The sequence below is a fragment of the Protopterus annectens genome, chromosome 12.part0 (assembly GCF_019279795.1).
Source record: "Protopterus annectens isolate FY-2018-M chromosome 12.part0, PAN1.0, whole genome shotgun sequence".
Classification (NCBI taxonomy): Eukaryota; Metazoa; Chordata; order Ceratodontiformes; family Protopteridae; genus Protopterus; species Protopterus annectens.
The window spans coordinates 526,227,679-526,245,862 of NC_056746.1; the positions used below are offsets into that span (position 1 = coordinate 526,227,679).

General features: G+C 42.5%; 1 protein-coding gene across 1 annotated transcript in view; it reads left to right on the forward strand.

Annotated features, from left to right (window-relative positions):
* The window catches only part of DRG2 (developmentally regulated GTP binding protein 2), an 808,865-nt gene that overhangs the window by 524,614 nt on the left and 266,067 nt on the right, over window positions 1-18,184 (forward strand). Inside the window, exon 6 of the mRNA XM_044089666.1 lies at window positions 10,908-10,980. Within this exon, the coding sequence (XP_043945601.1) occupies window positions 10,908-10,980 (73 nt within the window). The remainder of the gene's footprint in view (window positions 1-10,907; window positions 10,981-18,184) is intronic.

Here is an 18,184-nt window from a genome sequence, read left to right on the forward strand (position 1 = left end):
AAATGTCGTCAGATACGGTTTCGGCTACCGGAGTTCACAAACGACACAAGGACAAAGACAGGCCTCCGAGGTTCAAATCAGACGATATCGTACAAGCAGAGCCAGCTTCAGGTTCGGCCTTCGTCAGTGAGGTGCTTTTGCAGCCCCTGTCGTCGGCCATTTCGGAACCGATGGCCGAAACGGACTCCCACGAGGAGCCAACTAGGCCTTTGAATATTTCTGTTGCAGGACCTTCGGACAATGCTCCTTCGGATGGCTCCGGAGCTGCTGTGCAGGTACCGGCTTCCGAAGGGGTTTTCAGGCCTATTCAGCTTCTAATAAAGGCAAAGCCAAAGACAAAAGCAAAGACTCCTTCCAAATCAAAGACTGCAACACAGGCCTCTTCTGATCTGGCTCCCAAGTCACAGAAACAGTTACTTAAGATGGCGGAGGACTTGCTTACTATGATTAGGGGTTCACATCCCCCTCCAGATAAAAGGCCAAGGCAGGAAGTCTATTATGACTCCTCTGATCAGGCTTCTGTTTGTTCAGTTTCTTCTTCTGACCAGGAATATTCTTTCCCTCCTTATGAGGATTCTGATGCTGAGGAATCCATTCCTTCAGCTTCTCCTCCTGAGGATTTCTCTTTTGGGGAAACTTTGCATGAAATGAGGGAACATTTTCACTGGGAAGGACAGGAATACTCAGAATCTAAGAAAATTCAGGGATTTTCTTCTTCTTCCCCAACATAGACCCCTGGCTATCCCTCCTATTTTGGATATTGTGGATGATGTTTTCCGGAGGCTAACTTAACTCCGGACTCTCTTCCTCCAGCTCCTGTTAAGCCAGACAGATATTATAGGGTTCCTGATTCCCACCAGTTTTTATACAAGAATCCTACTGCTGACCCTGAAACCATTTCTCAGGGTCCTAAGGGAGTTAAGGCCCCTTCTGCTAAAAAACCCATTCCCACTGAGGATTCCAGATCTTTAGAAAGATGGGGCAAAAAAGTGTACACTTCTGCTTCTTTACCTATTAGGGCTTTAAACTGTCAGTTTCATATGCTGAAATACCAGCAATTTCTCCTGTCTGTTTTAAAACAAAAGCTAACTTCCATTTCCGCCTGTGCAGATGATAAGGAATTACATGACTTAATGCATGCCACTGAACAAGTTGGGAAGCATGGTTTACACTGTGGATTTGATGCCTTGGAGGCTTCTTGTAGGGCTGCTGCCTCTGGCACAGTAATTAGAAGGCATGCATGGTTAAAGGAATTAAATTTGCCAGATCAAGTAAAAGCTAAATTATTGGATGCTCCTGTTCAGCATAATGTTTTGTTTGGCTCTAAAGCTGAAGAGGTGATTAAAAAGATGGAGGACAAGGCAAAATCCATGCAAACAGTTAAAGATTTCTTACAAGTACAGCCACCCAGATTTAGTAGGAATTGGCCTACTAAAAATTGGTCCTTTCCCAATTCAGACAGGCCTCAGAGGGGTAGATACAGATGCTTCTGAGGAAGGCCTCAAACACAAGCCTCTTATAGACCAAGACAGTGGACTGCTTCCACCCCTAGGGGAGGAGAGGACAGGTCGCAAGCTCATAGGAAACGGACTCAATGACTCCCTCTGTTGGGCTGCAGGAACTTCTTGCCTGGAAGCCCCTCTCGGAGGAAAACTTTCTCTTTTTCACCCAAATTGGACTCGTATAACCCAAGACAAGTGGGTTCTGGATGTGGTTTCAAGAGGTTACAAATTCCATTTTCATAACCTACCAAGGCCAAGCGGATGGCCAGATCTTCCAAAACATCAATGGACAGAGACCTTAAACCAGGTGGAAGCTCTCTTGGCTATGAAAGCCATAGAATTAGTTCCACTTTCAGAGATGGGACAAGGTTTTTACTCAAGGCTCTTTCTAGTCCCCAGGAAGCAAAATTCATGGAGACCCATTCTGGATCTGTCAGTCTTGAACACTTTTCTAGAGATACCAAAATTCAAGATGCTTACTCTACAGCAGCTACTTCCAATGCTGACCAAAAATGCATGGATGGTAACTTTGGATTTAAAGGAGGCATATTTACACATTCCCATCAGGCAGGACGCAGAAAATACCTCAGGTTCAAGGCCGGATCGAGGCACTTTCAATTCTCTGCGCTGCCCTTTGGATTGTCTACTGCGCCCAGGGTCTTCACCAAATGCCTGGCTCCAGTAGTAGCTTATTGCAGACTCAAGGAAATTCAAATTTACCCTTATCTGGATGACTGTCTTATTCAGGCAGACAGCAAGGATGTCTTGCGCCAGCATCTACAGTTTGTTCAGAATCTTCTCAAGTTCCTGGGATTCACTGTAAGCATAAAAAAGTCAAATTTGACTCCCTCACAACAGATAATTTTTCTGGGCGCTTCTCTAAACACACCAACCCAGATGGCATTTCTGACATACGAAAAACAGTTACAGCTGGCTTCAACTTTCAAAACCTTGGCAACTTTAACTCAGCTATCTGCAAGGAGATTCCTGCAGGCTTTGGGTTACAAGGCCTCCTGCATCCTTCTCGTACCATATGCAAGACTACATATGAGGAAAATACAGTGGTACCTAAAAAGTGTATGGTCTCAGCATTGCCACAGTTTAGACATACTGATCTCCGTCCTGCCTTGTCTTCAAAAGGAATTCCTTTGGTGGTCCAAGGCATGTACTCTAAACAAAGGAAAACCCTTCTGCCTGCCTCCTGCCACTCAGATACTAACCACGGATGCCTCAGATTATGCCTGGGGAGCACATTTTCAGGGCAACTGTCTGCAAGGCCTTTGGACAAAGGATCAGAAGCACCTGCATATCAATTTAAAGGAAATGTTAGCTGTTCAGAAAGCCCTATTAGCCTTCAGGAATCTTCTACAACCAGGACAACTACTGATACGGACAGACAACACCACAGTTATGTGGTACATAAACAAGCAAGGGGGATCTCATTCCTACCCCCTTTGCAGACTAGCCATGGATCTGTGGAACACAGCTCTAGCTTTGAATCTGGACCTTCAAGCTCAGTTTCTACCAGGGAAGCAAAACTTCCTGGCAGACAGTCTGAGCAGAAACCTTTCGGGCCCACACGAGTGGATGCTGGACACAGAAATATTCAAGATGATAACAGCAGTCTGGGGATGTTCTCACATAGACCTCTTTGCATCCCACCTCAATCATCAACTACAGATTTTTTGCACCAGGACTTTCCACGAACAAGCTTGTAAAGTGGATGTACTATCAGTTGGAGAAACCTCCCGGGATATGCCTTTCTGCCTCTTCCTCTTCTTCCACGGCTATTATTAAAGATCAAACAAGACAAGCCCAAGATGATAATCTTGCTGGCCCCAAATTAGCCTCGACAGTTTTGGTACCCAACTATGAAAAACCTTTGTCTGGAGCCCCCTTGGATTTTACCACGGACTCCGAACCTTCTGTCCCAACACCAGGGTCAGGTTCTACACTCCCATGTCAGAACACTCAGCTTGGCGGCCTGGTTAATCCAGGGTCTTTGATTCATTGTCTCCTACCCAAGTAGGTTATGGATGTCATTTTAGAAGCCAGACGTCCTAGCACTAGAAAATCTTATGCAGGAAAATGGAAAAGATTTTGTTCCTGGATGCAGGCTCAGGATTCTGATCCTCTTCTTCCTAACATTCCTTTGATTTTACTTTACCTGACAGACCTCTTACATAAGGGTCTCTCTTTCTCTTCCATTAAGATACATGCCTCTGCTATTTCTGCTCATTAAAATACAGACCCTCCAATCTTTTCCCACCAGCTCATGAGACAGTTTCTCAGAGGGGCTAAGAACTTAAGGCCCCCTAGATCTCCTCCCATTCCTGCTTGGGATCTCAACTATGTTTTGGAAAAGCTCACCTTACCTCCTTTTGAGCCTGCTGCCACTTCTGACATCAAGTTTTATCTTGGAAAACAGCCATCCTGTTAGCTCTGACCTCTGCCAGGAGAGTTTCAGAGTTGCAAGCTCTTATGGCTGTGGAACCTTATATTATTTTTCATCAAGACAGGGTGTCTTTAAGGACTAATCCTACTTTCATGCCTAAGGTGGTTTCCAAAGTGGCTTTAAATCAAACTATTCACTTGCCAACTTATTTCCCCACTCCTCAAAATAAAGGGAAAAGGATCTTACATTCCTTGGATGTACACAGACAACTACGTTTTTACCTGGACAGAACCAAGGACATCAGGAAATCAGAGCAATTGTTTGATGTTCATCGTGCATACAGCTGCAGTCATAACAGATGGGTTCTCCTGCTGTCAGGCGGGTCCTCGGTTGGCCGAATTCCAAAGTCTAGGTCCGGCGTCAGTTGTCGTTGCTTCTTCCCTGATGTCAGTGCGACAGGGGTATAAAGGAACCAGCCGACGCCATTTTCTTCAGTCTTTCTTGCCGCGCGGTGCCCGAAGCAGAAGCAGTTCCCAAGTGCCGGTCGGCCAGCTCCTGAAATTACGAAAATTTTGAAACCGAAGTCTCCTTGAAAGCTAAGTACCCTGTTGGGGAAACTTTTCTTGCCTCAGACCGATGTCAGACAAAGTTAATAATTGTATTTCATGTGGGAAGCAAATACCGCATAAGGATTTCCATTCCCTCTGTATACCTTGTGTAGGCCCAGACCACGACGTCTCGGTCTGTCGCTTTTGTGCTACATTCAACAAACACACCATTAAGCGTCGGACGGAGTTCGCCCAGCATTATTTTGGAAAAACATTTAACTATATTATGTCGTCGGATACTCCGACTCCAGTTTTGTCTAAAAAACGCAAAGATAAGGACCGACACACGAGGTCCGCGGCCTCTACCAACACCACGCCAAAGCTGACTACACGTGGTCCGGTTCTCAGCGAGGCGCCTACGCAGCCCCTGACTACCAACGACACTTCATTGACGGTGTCTCCTGTGCCCGAGGTCGCAGGCTCCTCGGCCCACACCCCAACTACAGATACCGAAGCCACTCTTGGCGTTGAACCTCAAAATGTGGACAGGTCTACCTCCACTCAAGGTGTCTTCAGACCTTCCTCTTCTTTTTCCATCAAGGCTTTCACTAAGTCTAAAGCAGCCATGCATTCTAAGAGACAAGCTACACAGGGCCCATCTCCAGGCCACATGCCTAAAAAACAGATGCTTAAAATGGCTGAGGATTTAATTACTCTTATCAGGGGTTCTCAACCCCCACCGGACAAAAGGCCCAGAGTGGAGGAAGAATCCCCCTCCTCTGATCAGGGCTCCATTATTTCAGAGCACTCTGATGATCAGGAACATTCTTACTCCCCTTTTGAAGACTCTGATGCAGAGGAGTCCATTCCTTCTGTATCCCCCCCAAAGGATTACTTATTTGGGGAAACTTTGCATACCTTAAGGGAACACTTCCACTGGGAAGGCCAAGATTATTCAGATTCCAAGAAAAGGCTTAGGGAATTTCTCTTGCTACCTCAGCACAGGCCTCTGGCTATACCTCCTGTCTTGGACATCCTAGATGACGTTTACTTGGAGGCCTGCCTTAACCCGGATTCTCTGCCTCCAGCCCCAGTCAAGCCTGACAGGTACTACAGGGTTCCTGACTCACACCAATTTCTATACAAAAGCCATGCTGCTAACCCAGAAACCATCTCACAGGGCCCCAAGGGAATTAAGGCCTCCACTGCTAAAAATCCATTACCTTCCGAGAGAGATTCCAGATCCTTAGAAAGGTGGGGAAAAAAGGTATATACCTCGGCTACCTTAACCATGAGGGCCTTAAACTGTCAGTTCCATATGCTAAAATACCAACAGTTTTTGTTATCACAATTGAAAAGTAAAATGTCACAACCTGAACAACCAGACTTGAAGGAGTTGCAGGATTTGGTGCATAGTGCAGAACAAGTGGGTAAGCATACCTTACAATGTGGTTTTGATGCTCCAGAGGCCTCATGTAGAGCTGCTGTTACAGGATCAGTCATACGTAGACATGCCTGACTCAAGGAGCAAACCTTGCCTGATCATGTCAAAGCTAAATGCCCCTCTACAAAAGGATGTATTATTTGGTGCTAATGCTGAGGAGGTATTAAGGAAAATGGAGGAAAAGGCTAAATCAATGCAAACTGTGAAAGATTTCCTACAGGTACAACCCCCACGTTTCAGTAGAAATTGGCCTTCCAAAAATTGGTCCTTTCCAGCCACGGATAGACCCCAAAGAGGTAGATACAGGCGCCCGAGGGGCAGAGGACAATCCCAATGATCGTTTAGAGGCATACACTGGCAAGCTCCTACACAAAGAGTTGGTGAGGATAACTCGCAATCATTCAGAAAGCAAGCCCAATGACTTTCCCCTTTGCATGCCAAGCAAGACTCAAATGGCAGCCCCCTTAGGAGGAAAACTGGCATTATTTTCAAAAAATTGGCATATTGTCACAAAAGACAAATGGATCCTGGACATTATAAACAGAGGCTACAGATTCCATTTTCACATCCTTCCAAAAATGAGAGGCATGCCAAACCTGCCGCACAATCAAAGGGCAGAGGCACAAAGGCAAATTACAGATCTCATAGACATGAAAGCTATTCAAGAGGTACCTACACATGAACAAGGTCAAGGTTTTTATTCCTGACTATTCCTGGTACCAAGGAAGGGAAAAGATTGGAGACCTATTTTGGACCTATCCATCCTAAACACATTTCTACTCGTACCAAAATTCAAGATGCTCACTCTACAGCAGCTTCTTCCCATGCTGGGCAAGGAGTCTTGGCTGGTAACATTGGACCTCAAGGAGGCATACCTGCATGTCCCAGTCAGACAAAATTGCAGAAGATACCTCATTTCTTGCAGGTTCAACCCATTATCAATTCTCTGCATTGCCCTTTGGCTTATCTACTGCGCCCAGAGTATTCACGAAATGCCTGGCATCAGTAATTGCCTACTGCAGACTTCAAGGGATACAAATATACCCCTATTTGGACAACTGCCTGATCCAAGCGGACAGCAAACACATTCTTCTGAAACATCTGGCTTATGTAATAATGTTGTTGAACTCTCTCGGATACACATTCAACAAAAAGAAATCAAGGCTAATACCCTCTCGGAAGATAATTTTCCTGGGTGCCAACTTGGACACAAACACCCAGATGGCCTATCTCACGCCAGAGAAGCAGGGGCAACTAACTCAATACTTCAGAGCACTAGCAAATTGCACCAGGCTGACTGCAAGGAAACTCCTGCAGGCTCTGGGATTCATGGCATCTTGCATCTTACTAATCCCATGTGCAAAGCTGCATATGAGGAAACTTCAATGGTACCTGAAAAACCTATGGTCTCAACGCAGCCACAGTTTGGAAACAATAATACCACTAATTCCATGTCTACAAAAGGAGTTTCTGTGGTGGGCTCAAGCATGCCAAACAAGCACAGGTCTTCCATTCAGCAAACCTCAAGCAAACCAAGTCATCACAACAGACGCCTCGGACTATGCCTGGGGGGCGCACATGACAGATCGGTGCATTCAGGGCAAATGGTCCCAAAAAGAAAAGCACCTTCACATCAATGAAAAGGAAATGCTAGCAGTAATAAATGCTATTATAGCTTTCAAAGACCTTCTGCAACCAGGTCAACTATTGATAAGAACGGACAACACCACAGTTATGTGTAACATAAACAAACAGGGAGGAACACATTCATACCCCCTATGCAGACTGGCCATGTCACTTTGGAACATGGCCATGGACTTACAAATCGAACTACAAGCACAGTACTTGCCAGGCAAGGAAAACACGCTGGCAGACAACCTAAGCAGAAATATGACAGATCCACACGAATGGAAGTTGCATCCAAAAGTTTTTACAGAGATAATCCAAGCATGGGGAAGGCCAGACATAGATCTCTGCCTCCCACAAAAATCACCAATTGACAAAATTCTGTCAAGGATTTTCCATCCACAGGCCTGGAGAGTGGACGCTCTCTCTTTCAGTTGGACATCAATGACAGTTTATGCCTTCCCACCTCTTCCTCTGCTGCCCAAAGTTCTATTGAAAACCAGAGCAGATAGACAAAAGATGATTCTCATTGCTCCAGACTGGCCAAGACAACACTGGTACCCACTCCTGAGGAGCCTGACGCACTCCCCACCATGGACCCTGCCTCTAATGCATCTTCTCCTGACTCAGCACAGCTTCAAAACTCTTCACAGCCAGCTAAAAACACTAAATCTAGCCGCATGGAAGATTACTTAGCATCACAACAGACCCTACTCTCCAAGGAGGTGCAGGATGTCATTTTGGAGGCCAGAAGGCCGTCAACTAGAAAAGCTTACTCCGCAAAATGTAAACGGTTTTGTGTCTGGAATGAGAAAAAGGGCCAGGATCCTGGAAAACTGAATTTACCTCAAATACTACAGTATCTAGCTGAGCTGCTAAGCAGTGGACTTTCATTCTCCTCCATCAAAATCCACGCCTCAGCCATTTCTGCAGAATACAACACTGATCCACCCTTATTCTCTCACCCTCTCTTAAGACAGTACCTCAGAGGGGCTAAGAATCTAAGACCCCCAAGGAAACAACCAATACCTGCTTGGGATCTCAATTTCATTCTGGAAAAACTGACCTTGCCTCCCTTTGAGCCAGCTGCCTCATCAGATTTGCAATATTTGTCCTGGAAAACAGCTTTCCTTTTGGCTATCACCTCAGCTCGTAGAGTTTCAGAACTACAAGCTCTCATGGCTGTGCAGCCTTTTATCATCTTCCATCAGGACAGAGTTTCCTTATGAACCAACCCATCCTTTATGCCTAAAGTGGTATCCAGGGTAGCTTTGAATCAGGCCATACACTTTCCTACCTTTTATCCTAATCCTCAAAACAAATACTACATTCCTTGGACATCCACAGACAACTGCGTTATTATTTGGACAGAACAAAGCCTTTCAGAAAATCAGAACAGCTCTTCGTGTCCTATGCTATAGGAGCTCAAGGAAAGCCAATTTCCAAACAGACAATCTCAAAATGGATAGCCCACTGCATACGCTTTTGCTATTCTTTTCATGGCAAAACTGTACCTACAGGCATCAGATCTCACTCCACAAGGGCCACAGCTACCTCTGCAGCTTTCCTCAGAGGAGTTCCTACCAAAGATATTGTGGAAGCAGCCACTTGGAGTTCTGTGCATACCTTCTCCAAGCACTACCACCTACCATTATACTCCAAAACTAGAGCAGGCTTTGCCACTGCAGTCTTGCAGGGCATCCTGGCTCCTCCTAGTTCCACCTAGTGCCTACCACCCCTTTCTTAGCTTTGGGATTCTACCCATCTGTTATGACTGCAGCTGGGGGGGGGGGGGCATCTCACCATAATTTTGTGAGGGAGGAGGGGAGGCAAACTCAGACAGCCTGAGGCAGCACAAACTATTGCTACGCCACTAAGGAGGTTGAGCTAGGGATAAAGGATTATGAGTAAGGGGGGAGCTGAAGTCTGTAGGAGGCAGCAGAGTCTGATCCAAGGATCAGATCCATAACCCATCAGTGAAGCAGAATGAGCAAAGGACAGCACAGGTGCCAAGTTATGGTAAGTACATAACTAATAATTTTTGTTCCTCTTCATTGACCTGAGTAACCTAACAGTTTGCCAGCTACCCATTCTTTTTTTATGTATACACATTCTTTTTAATATGCTGTTTAGAGTTGGGCATCAAAGGTAGACACAATTTGGGTTTTTCTTTAACACCCTTTCTTTTCTCTTCATCTGAACAGACTGTGTGGTGCTTGAAGTCAGGTGCATAAAACACTTGTTTACTGAGTAAGCCTTTTGAAAATATGGTCCCTTTTCTAGTGAGAAATGGGACCAGTTTCTAGTCAAGTAACTTACTCAGTGTTGCACAGTAGGTGAGAGATTCAACCCCAGGACTGTTGTAGGATCTAGGCTAGCTGAATGTAGTCTTCAACCTATACATCAGTGTGCAAATGGGTTACATTTATTTAAGGCTACATTGTTGCTTTATCATTTTATACCCGAAAGAAGCAATGTTGTGTTGAGACCTTCAGCCTTCCCAAAGAAATTGGCTTTTCATCACTTGAGCTACCAATTAATGTGTTGTTGGCACCGTTGCCCACAGATGACTCCCTACTCCTTTGCTTACAGCCATGTCTAAGTGTATATTTCACTATCCTGTGTTCTTTGTAGATGCTGTTTATTTGCTGAAAATATGATTACTAGATTTAGGTGATTAGGGAAAAACTGGCAGAGACTTTGCTTGTATTTGTGCATCACTAACAAACATTTCTGTTGTGTAGCAATGCCAGTCCTTATAGGTTCATAGGTAGGTACTAGGCTATCTGCCCAAAGGCATTTATAAGCCTAGCTGGAATGTGTTGTCTTTCACCGCCCCCTTAGATTAGGTCCCTGTGCCTCTGTCCAGCAGAGCCACTGAAGTGATCCCCGGGGTAAACTTCCTGTTTCCCATCCACTCATCAAGGTTTCTCTTGAAGATAGTTAGTGAGGAGCTCTGCCTAATGGAGTTTGGAATCTTGTTCCAGAGCATGGGAAGTCTCTGGGACAGGAATCTGTCCCTCCAGCATGTCCTATTGTTGTGGTGAGGTTTAGATCCCTGGAGTGCGTAGCTCGTGGGGATATGGTTTTCTTTAGGTGGAGCATGTCCATCAATTCTGGGTTGGACATGGCCTTGTGAATCCCAATTAAGAAGTGGGTATCATGTAAGTTGTGGTTTAATATTTCTGCAGGTAATTTTCTGCTGTGCAAGGTGCTTTTGAGTCCTTCTAATGTTTTTCTGCTTGCCAGGATAAGTCTGCCATGAATTGTACTCCTAACTAGTGATACTATGTTTTGCTATTTCCTACTAACCACTTAGTCTTGGATGTAGCGTGTCAGTAGCTGCCAACTCCTCAGTTGTCAGTGTAATAATATAGTCATCATTGTTGCAGGGATCTTCTGGAGAAGGAATTGGAGTCTGTGGGAATTCGGCTGAACAAGCGAAAACCAAACATTTACTTTAAGGTGAGAAGATTTTTTCAGATTTCATCAAGTTGATGTTTTGTTTAGATGTCTGACTGATAACTGTGCAGTGTTTGGTAGGAAAGGCTAAAGACGTCTCATAGAGTAATATTTGAAATCATCCTAACATTTAGAGCTGTATCTTGTAGTGCGGCTGTCTTGAGAGTTTGATCATCGTTTGTAGAATGGCAGCAGGCATGTGGAGATTTTGTAATGAGAATTTTATAGTCTGACACAATTTGTGCTGTTTTATCTTGATTGTTCCTGGTGGTATCCTCTCTTGCATTAGCTCTACTGTTAGCACTTGACTTTAACATTTTTGTGGCTGCTGTGCTTCAGTTTTGTAGTTGAACTGACCAGAAAACAACACAAAAGTAGTTACCAGTTTTGATAGTCACTTTACTGAGATTATTTTGGAAAATGTAATTGGTAAGTGTAGTTTCTGGTTGATTGAGAGCTGCTTTGCGATTCTTGATTGGCTTGTGTACTGGCATATGAGCCAATCAAAACGCAATTTTGCCGGTTGCTTGAGTTCCGGTTAACGGAGACTTTACTGCATAAAGAAAAGTGCCTTTGGGATGTATCTCTCTAAACATATCAAACAGTTGGAAAGACCACAAAAGTTTGTAATGAAAAAGATCACCGGGTTTAAGTCCCTGAGCTGTCAAAAGAAGCTGTAAGCTCTCTTGCTTTATTCAGTGTCTTACAGACTTTTGATGGGAGATCTGACTTGCTTCCTTGTGCTGTCAGAGGAGATCCAGGACAACCGAGCCTCTGTCTCCCCAAGTCCATTGGCTCTACCAGTTGTAGAACCAAGTACCTAAATCGCCAATAGATAAAACGCTGAGGGGACAGGTTTATAACCCAGTGGCTCATAAAGCTCTGCAGTAAACTTCCCCACATGTTAAACAGCGTGATTCACTATATCTTCTTTTAAATGTAACCCAGATGACTGGATTGGTATCCACAAATTTATTCTGGGGGTGACTGGTATGGCCTTTCTGACGAAAGGGATTATGGCCTGGGGAATGGTACTGGCAAAGCATAAATGGTCAAAAGACTGAATAGCCTTGGGATCTCTCTGAATCTTTGGCAGTCTATAATGGGGCCCATGGAGGGTGAAGGCATTCTAATTCTAAAACATTGATACTCTTGAGATGCAGGCTTCTGGCACTCCATGGGGAAGTCTTTCAGTTCCCTGCAACTAATGTCTAGTAGTTTATATCAGAATTAATAGCAGTAGCTCAACCCCACCCCCACCTCCACTGTGCACTAATCAAGAATAAAGGGTCTTATCTGTTGAGGACTGTCACTAAAATGCTGCTTAGAGTATATTATTATTGCTTTGCTTCTCTAAATCTTTAAAAAAAAAAAAGTCTGTCCCTGCTGTAGAAGGTAGATCTAGAAGGGACTATGTAATCATCAGCAATTTTTAGGGGGAAGGCCTTTCTAAGGATAAATTTGAGCTCAACAGTACAAGATTTTTAGCAAGATGGCTGGTCGTACCAGAGCTCTTCATTCATTTGCAGTAGATAGAATGCACAGAGCTTGCACTTCCCCCCTCCCCACCCTTTTCTGAGGGTGGTGTATCTGAAGCTTCTTGGTGTTGCTGTAGGCTTCCAAGTATTTCTTACAGCTAAGATAAAAAAAACTGTTGGTTTGGCTGCAAAAGATCAGTAGAGTTACTAAAATCAAAACAAAAAAAAAAACTGAAAGGTTTAATATTTTGGTCAAGATGCAGCTTCTTATGGTATTTATCCAAAAGCTATTTTGTTTTCACGCAACAGTTCTGTTTACATTTACTTTAAATGATGGAACAGTTTTAACATTTATCAAAGTACAGCTTGTTTAATCAAAAAGCTTTGTTAGCTGAATCTCGTTTTTATTTTTATTGAGGTGTACCTTTGCTTGCATGCCAATGGTTGTCTTCTAGAAGTGGCTAGTGGCCTTCCAGGTGATGGCTCATAATCCTCCTGATTAAATTTTTAGTGCATGTTTGTCTGTTGTATCATATTAGTGTATTAGCATCGGTGTTGCTGTTAAACTAGTCCCCCGTCATCTTGCATAGTCATAATATCTGTTTGCTTTCTTTTGTAAGCACAGTAAAATGTCAACTTATAGGTTTGCAGTAGTCCCCCATTTCCACTCAGCTTTAGTTTATGCTATACTGTTGTGATTCCAAAGCTTCTCTGAGTATTTCTTCCAGTGGTAGTATACTGTGGTGTCATAGTGCTGATCCCCTCGTGTGCGTAGTATTGATTAGTAGCATTTGATGTAGCCCTTTCTGTAGGGTTTGACCAAACTTCTCTAAAGTTCAGTGACACCCAATCATTCAGTCCTACCAGATGATTGGTGTTATTGTGCAAATCTTTGGAAGCTACTTTGGATAAAATTTAAGCATCATGATATTGCCTAGTTTTTATGGATATTGGGCCTTTAGGAGTGTTTTTTCCGTATGAGAGATGTGTGATTCAGTTCCTCTGTTCATGGTTGTGTGTTGCTTATAGTCAGATTATCTTGCTGACAATTTTTTCAACACCCCCATCCTGTGGAAATTCTCCTTTATTTTAGTGCAGCATGTCAAGTACAACAAATACTATTTAGGCTGTTATCTGCTTAATTTCAACAAATACCCCAATAAAATACATTTTCATTAAACCATCTGGCGCCTTGGCATAGTCTTCAGAGGAGTTCATGAAAAAAGATCAACAAAAAGAAAACCCCTATAAAAATGCTCTTAAACTATTAAATGACACATCAGGGAATTAATTACCAGCTATGTCAAATTAGGTACTTCCGATTACATTCCATATTTATACCCAATAGAAAATGTGTTGTATTTTAAAATATAATTAGATTCCTTATATAAAAGTTTATTTTTTAAGCTTGTACCACTCTCAAACACTGTATGACTTTATTCAAGAATTGTTCCTTTAAGGAATTTAAGGGTTACTACTACAATATTCTTTAAAATGTACTGTCACTGGCCTTTCCATCTTGCATTGCCTAACATCTCTTGTATGTTTCTGCACCGTATCTTTTAAAAGATGTATTCATTTCACCTATGTAAATCAGCTCATGGGGACATTTAAGGGCATAAATTTCACCCTCTTTTGTACATTTGTATTTAACATTATGTAGAGTCTGATGTTTTTTAATTAAGCACATGCATACAAATGTTACATGAACGTAATTAACAAGGATATAGGGAATCTCATGCATACAAATGTTACATGAACCTAACTAACAAGGATATAGGGAAGCTCCAAACTCTGGATCCCACGCAATTTGGTTTTTTGAAGGGTAGCTCATGCCTGCTGAACCTTGATTTCTTTGAGGCAGTCACCAGAGCTGTGGATGAGGGCAAGGCAGTTCATACAGCCTACCTTGATCTGGCCAAGGCCTTTGATACCATTTCCCACTCGGGAATTATTGATAGACTCACCAAACTAGCCATCAATCCCTATGTCACTGGGTGGGTTGCAAATTGGCTCACAGATAGAACCCACAGTGTGAACGTAGCAGACTCCAAGTCAGACTGCCGATCAGTCACAAGTGGAGTCCCACAGGGATTGGTCCTGGGTCCTCTCCTGTTTGGCATCTACTTCTCAGAAGTCCAGACCAACATGGAGGGACTCGAGCTGACCAAGTTCGCCAACTGTTGCAAGCTGGGAGCCATTATTAACTCCACAAATGATGTAGACATCCTTCAGAAAGGCCTCACTGAGACCAACGACTGGTGTCAAAACCATGGCCTTAATTTTAATGCCAAAAAATGCGTCATTCCCTTTTGGAAAAACTCAGTTCCCACTAATTACCACATTGATTGTAGCCCACTGAATGCATTATAAGAGATCTTGGGGACACAGGTTGACCGCAATCTCTCCTTCGACCACCACATTGCCACTGTGGTCAGAAAGTCTTTCTGTGTGGCACATCTCATTACCAAGGGTTTTGCATTCAGGAAGAAAGAGGTATCCTTTCTCTTTCTATTCTTCCCTCATTAGACTAGTCATAGAGTATAATGCCTCATTTGGCATGTACCTCACTAAACATTTGCAACAGCTGGAAAGGCCACAAAAGTACCTCATGAAAAGGATCCTAGGCGTTAAACACATGCCATGGACAGACTCAAAAAAACCCCAGCTTTTCTCTATCTCATATCATCTATTAAGAGATGATATCTGCTTCAGACTTACAAAGCCATGTCTGACCCAACCCTGTTAGAAATGTTACACCTAAAGAAATCCCAATCTCTCTGCACCACACGCTCCTGGGACCTCAACCTCATTACTTCAGTCAACAGAACATGCTGGAGGGACAGGTTCATAAGTCAGAGACTGCCCATGCTCTGTAATAGACTTCCCATACATGTCAAGCAGAACACCTCGCTGGCCCTTTCAAGTGAAATCTTGATGAGTGGATGGGAAATTGAAAGTTCACCCTGGGGATCACTCCAGTGGCTCTACTTGATAGAGGCACCAGGAACTAATGGCATGATGCCAGGGCACTTCTATGGGCTAGGCCTGTAAAGGCTGCAGGGTCGTTGGCCTAGTACACATCTTTGAACCTACGATCCACAGGTGTAAGTATCATTTTTCTCAATCCAAAAAAGTCCAAGGTACCCAGAAAACTGAAATCACCCACCGAAATCCATCTCCAAGATTTTATTCACAGATAAAGACAATACATTAACGTTCTCCAAGACTGGATTAATACGTTTTTGTTTTAGTAGCTTCATCAGATGTGGACTGAAAGAACACAAAACCCTTACCTTCCAACCAATTAATTAGTCTATTAAACAATTTGCTTTTAAAGTTAAAACAACTTATAAAGATGAACATCTTAAAAAACATAAAAACACATAAATACAAATGTTTCCTTGACAACATAAATATATGCATCAGTTAAAAATGTGCATCAAATTAATAACCATTTAAAATATTTAAATTGTTATAACCAACTTTTTTTACACAAAAAGTTTAGTTTAGCCATTTTATAACATATACTTGCTAAAAACGTATGATAGAGCTCCCTCTTGTGACCTTTGAACAGAATGCAACAGATAAAAAATGAAATAAAATTCAATGCATTTATAACCCAAGACAGAATCAGTTTAAAGCTATCCAAATGTTTTGAAGGGACAAGTTGTTGAAATAAAGTTTAAAAACATTAAAAGCATTAAAAACTTGAAAAGCATGGAGACACATGAATGTTAGGGAAAAAAAAGGTTTAAAGGGGCACTACCTGAGATTTTTTGCTAGAGGAGTTTGTTTACATTTTAGTACTGTGCAAGTCGCATGTTCACCTAGAGGAAAGGTTTTTAGAGAGCCTTTTTAGCATACTGCAGGTCAGATTACACAAACTCTCAGTGGGGGTTGTTAGAGGAAGTGCTTAGAACTTGCAGTTTGTCCTTTTCTATTCTCCTTCCCCCAGTCATGAGCAGTTAGATTAGCTGAATGACTGGATTTTACTCAACTAGAGAGGCTATCTTGTCACACACAGACCTGGAGCCTCTGTAGCAATGAAGTGATAGCTACTTCACTATGTACTTTTTTTTTGCAAAACTATCTCTAATAATTATTCATGCCTAGGCAATAATATTTTTCATGCTTGTTGCTACAAATCTTTTTCCATCCCGTAGGAATTATTTTTCATATGGTCTGTTATTAGTGTGTGCGCGCTTGCATGTTTGTGTGTTGATATAGGTGTGGTTTTATAATCATACAGATTTTCCCTCATTTTACAGCACAGCATTGCTTTGGACAGTTGTGCCTTGCAAAGAAACATGTTGAGTAACAAATGTCCAAACATTCTAAAAGAATAAAAAAGTTTGCATCTTTTCTCTAAAAATGTCATGCAGCTTTGGAACTGAATCTAAACACTGTTCTAAAAGTATTTTCTCATTAGCTGATGTTGTATTTGTCCTTCAGAAATCACACCATAACTATTTGTGTAATAGTGGTTCCATCCTACTGCATTTCTTTTCTCACTTTTTTCTGTCATTCATTGTGGTAAAATGTTTTCAGTTTTCACATCTTTCCTGAATGTTTGACTGAAGTACAGTTAGTTTACACTAATTAGCATTTGAAAATTGAAGCAAATGCTGTCTATACATTTCCCCGTATGCTTTTCAGCACCATTGTTAGTATATTACAGTAGGTAATTACAGGGGTTCTTTTTGACTGTGGCAGTAAAAATTAAGTGCTGCAACTAAAATCTCGTGCTATCGGTAACCCTATATTTTAACAAGTTATAGTAGCTATTTTTCTATGTATGTATGTAACATATAATCTGTCTTTATATTCATATGGTTTGAAAACAGCCTCTACATGTGTTACTGACAGACGTGAAATTCTAGGCATGCTTGAATGTCTAGAAATTTCGGATATGCTACATACCTGATAATGCAGGTCTTTTGGTGAAACTGTGTATGCAGTTCACATAACTGTTTCAGAAGTGCACTTCAAGGTTACTACTGTCATTGTAAACTCGTGTATTACATGCTAGATAGCAAACTGGTTAATGGGTGTAGCCAACTCTTTTGTTTGGGAAGCATTATGCCTTTAAAAAGAGTATTTGCATGTGGTATCCCACAGTGATCAATTCCACAGCCACTTGTCATAAATATCCCCGGGGGGCCATTTTATGCCTAGCCAATTACCCCATGTGAGAATCAAACCCTGCACCTTGTGTTTCCAAGGTAAGCACCTTAACCATTACGCCAACCTTCCACCCTTGGTTTACTTCTACAGTCTTAAGGCTGACATCAAGAATTTGTAGCTGACCAAGTTTGGAGTTGCCACTACCTCATCATCTGACTTCCAGATTTTTCAAGTTGGAACTAGCATGCCGCAATAAGTGGTGCCTGTAGCACAGCCGAAAACTACACACCATGAAATGCAGCAGTAGCACTATGTCTTTAGCCAAAACTGACTCCTTGTCATTAGAGACCCGAACACTTTCACTGACCATTAGTTATCATTTAGTCATTATGTATCTACTAATGTTAGGAAGCTGTCATTGAAAGGGGCCTAAAACTACGTATAAATTAGTCGTGCCAATTGGTACTTACAATGTGGGATATTGTGGCTAGGCTGCTAATGTTTCTTTGGATCTATAGCCTGCTGTTAACCTATGAAACTATGAACCTAAATGTGTACACTTCTTTCATTTTGACTAGCAAACCAGTATTCTTGACCAGACC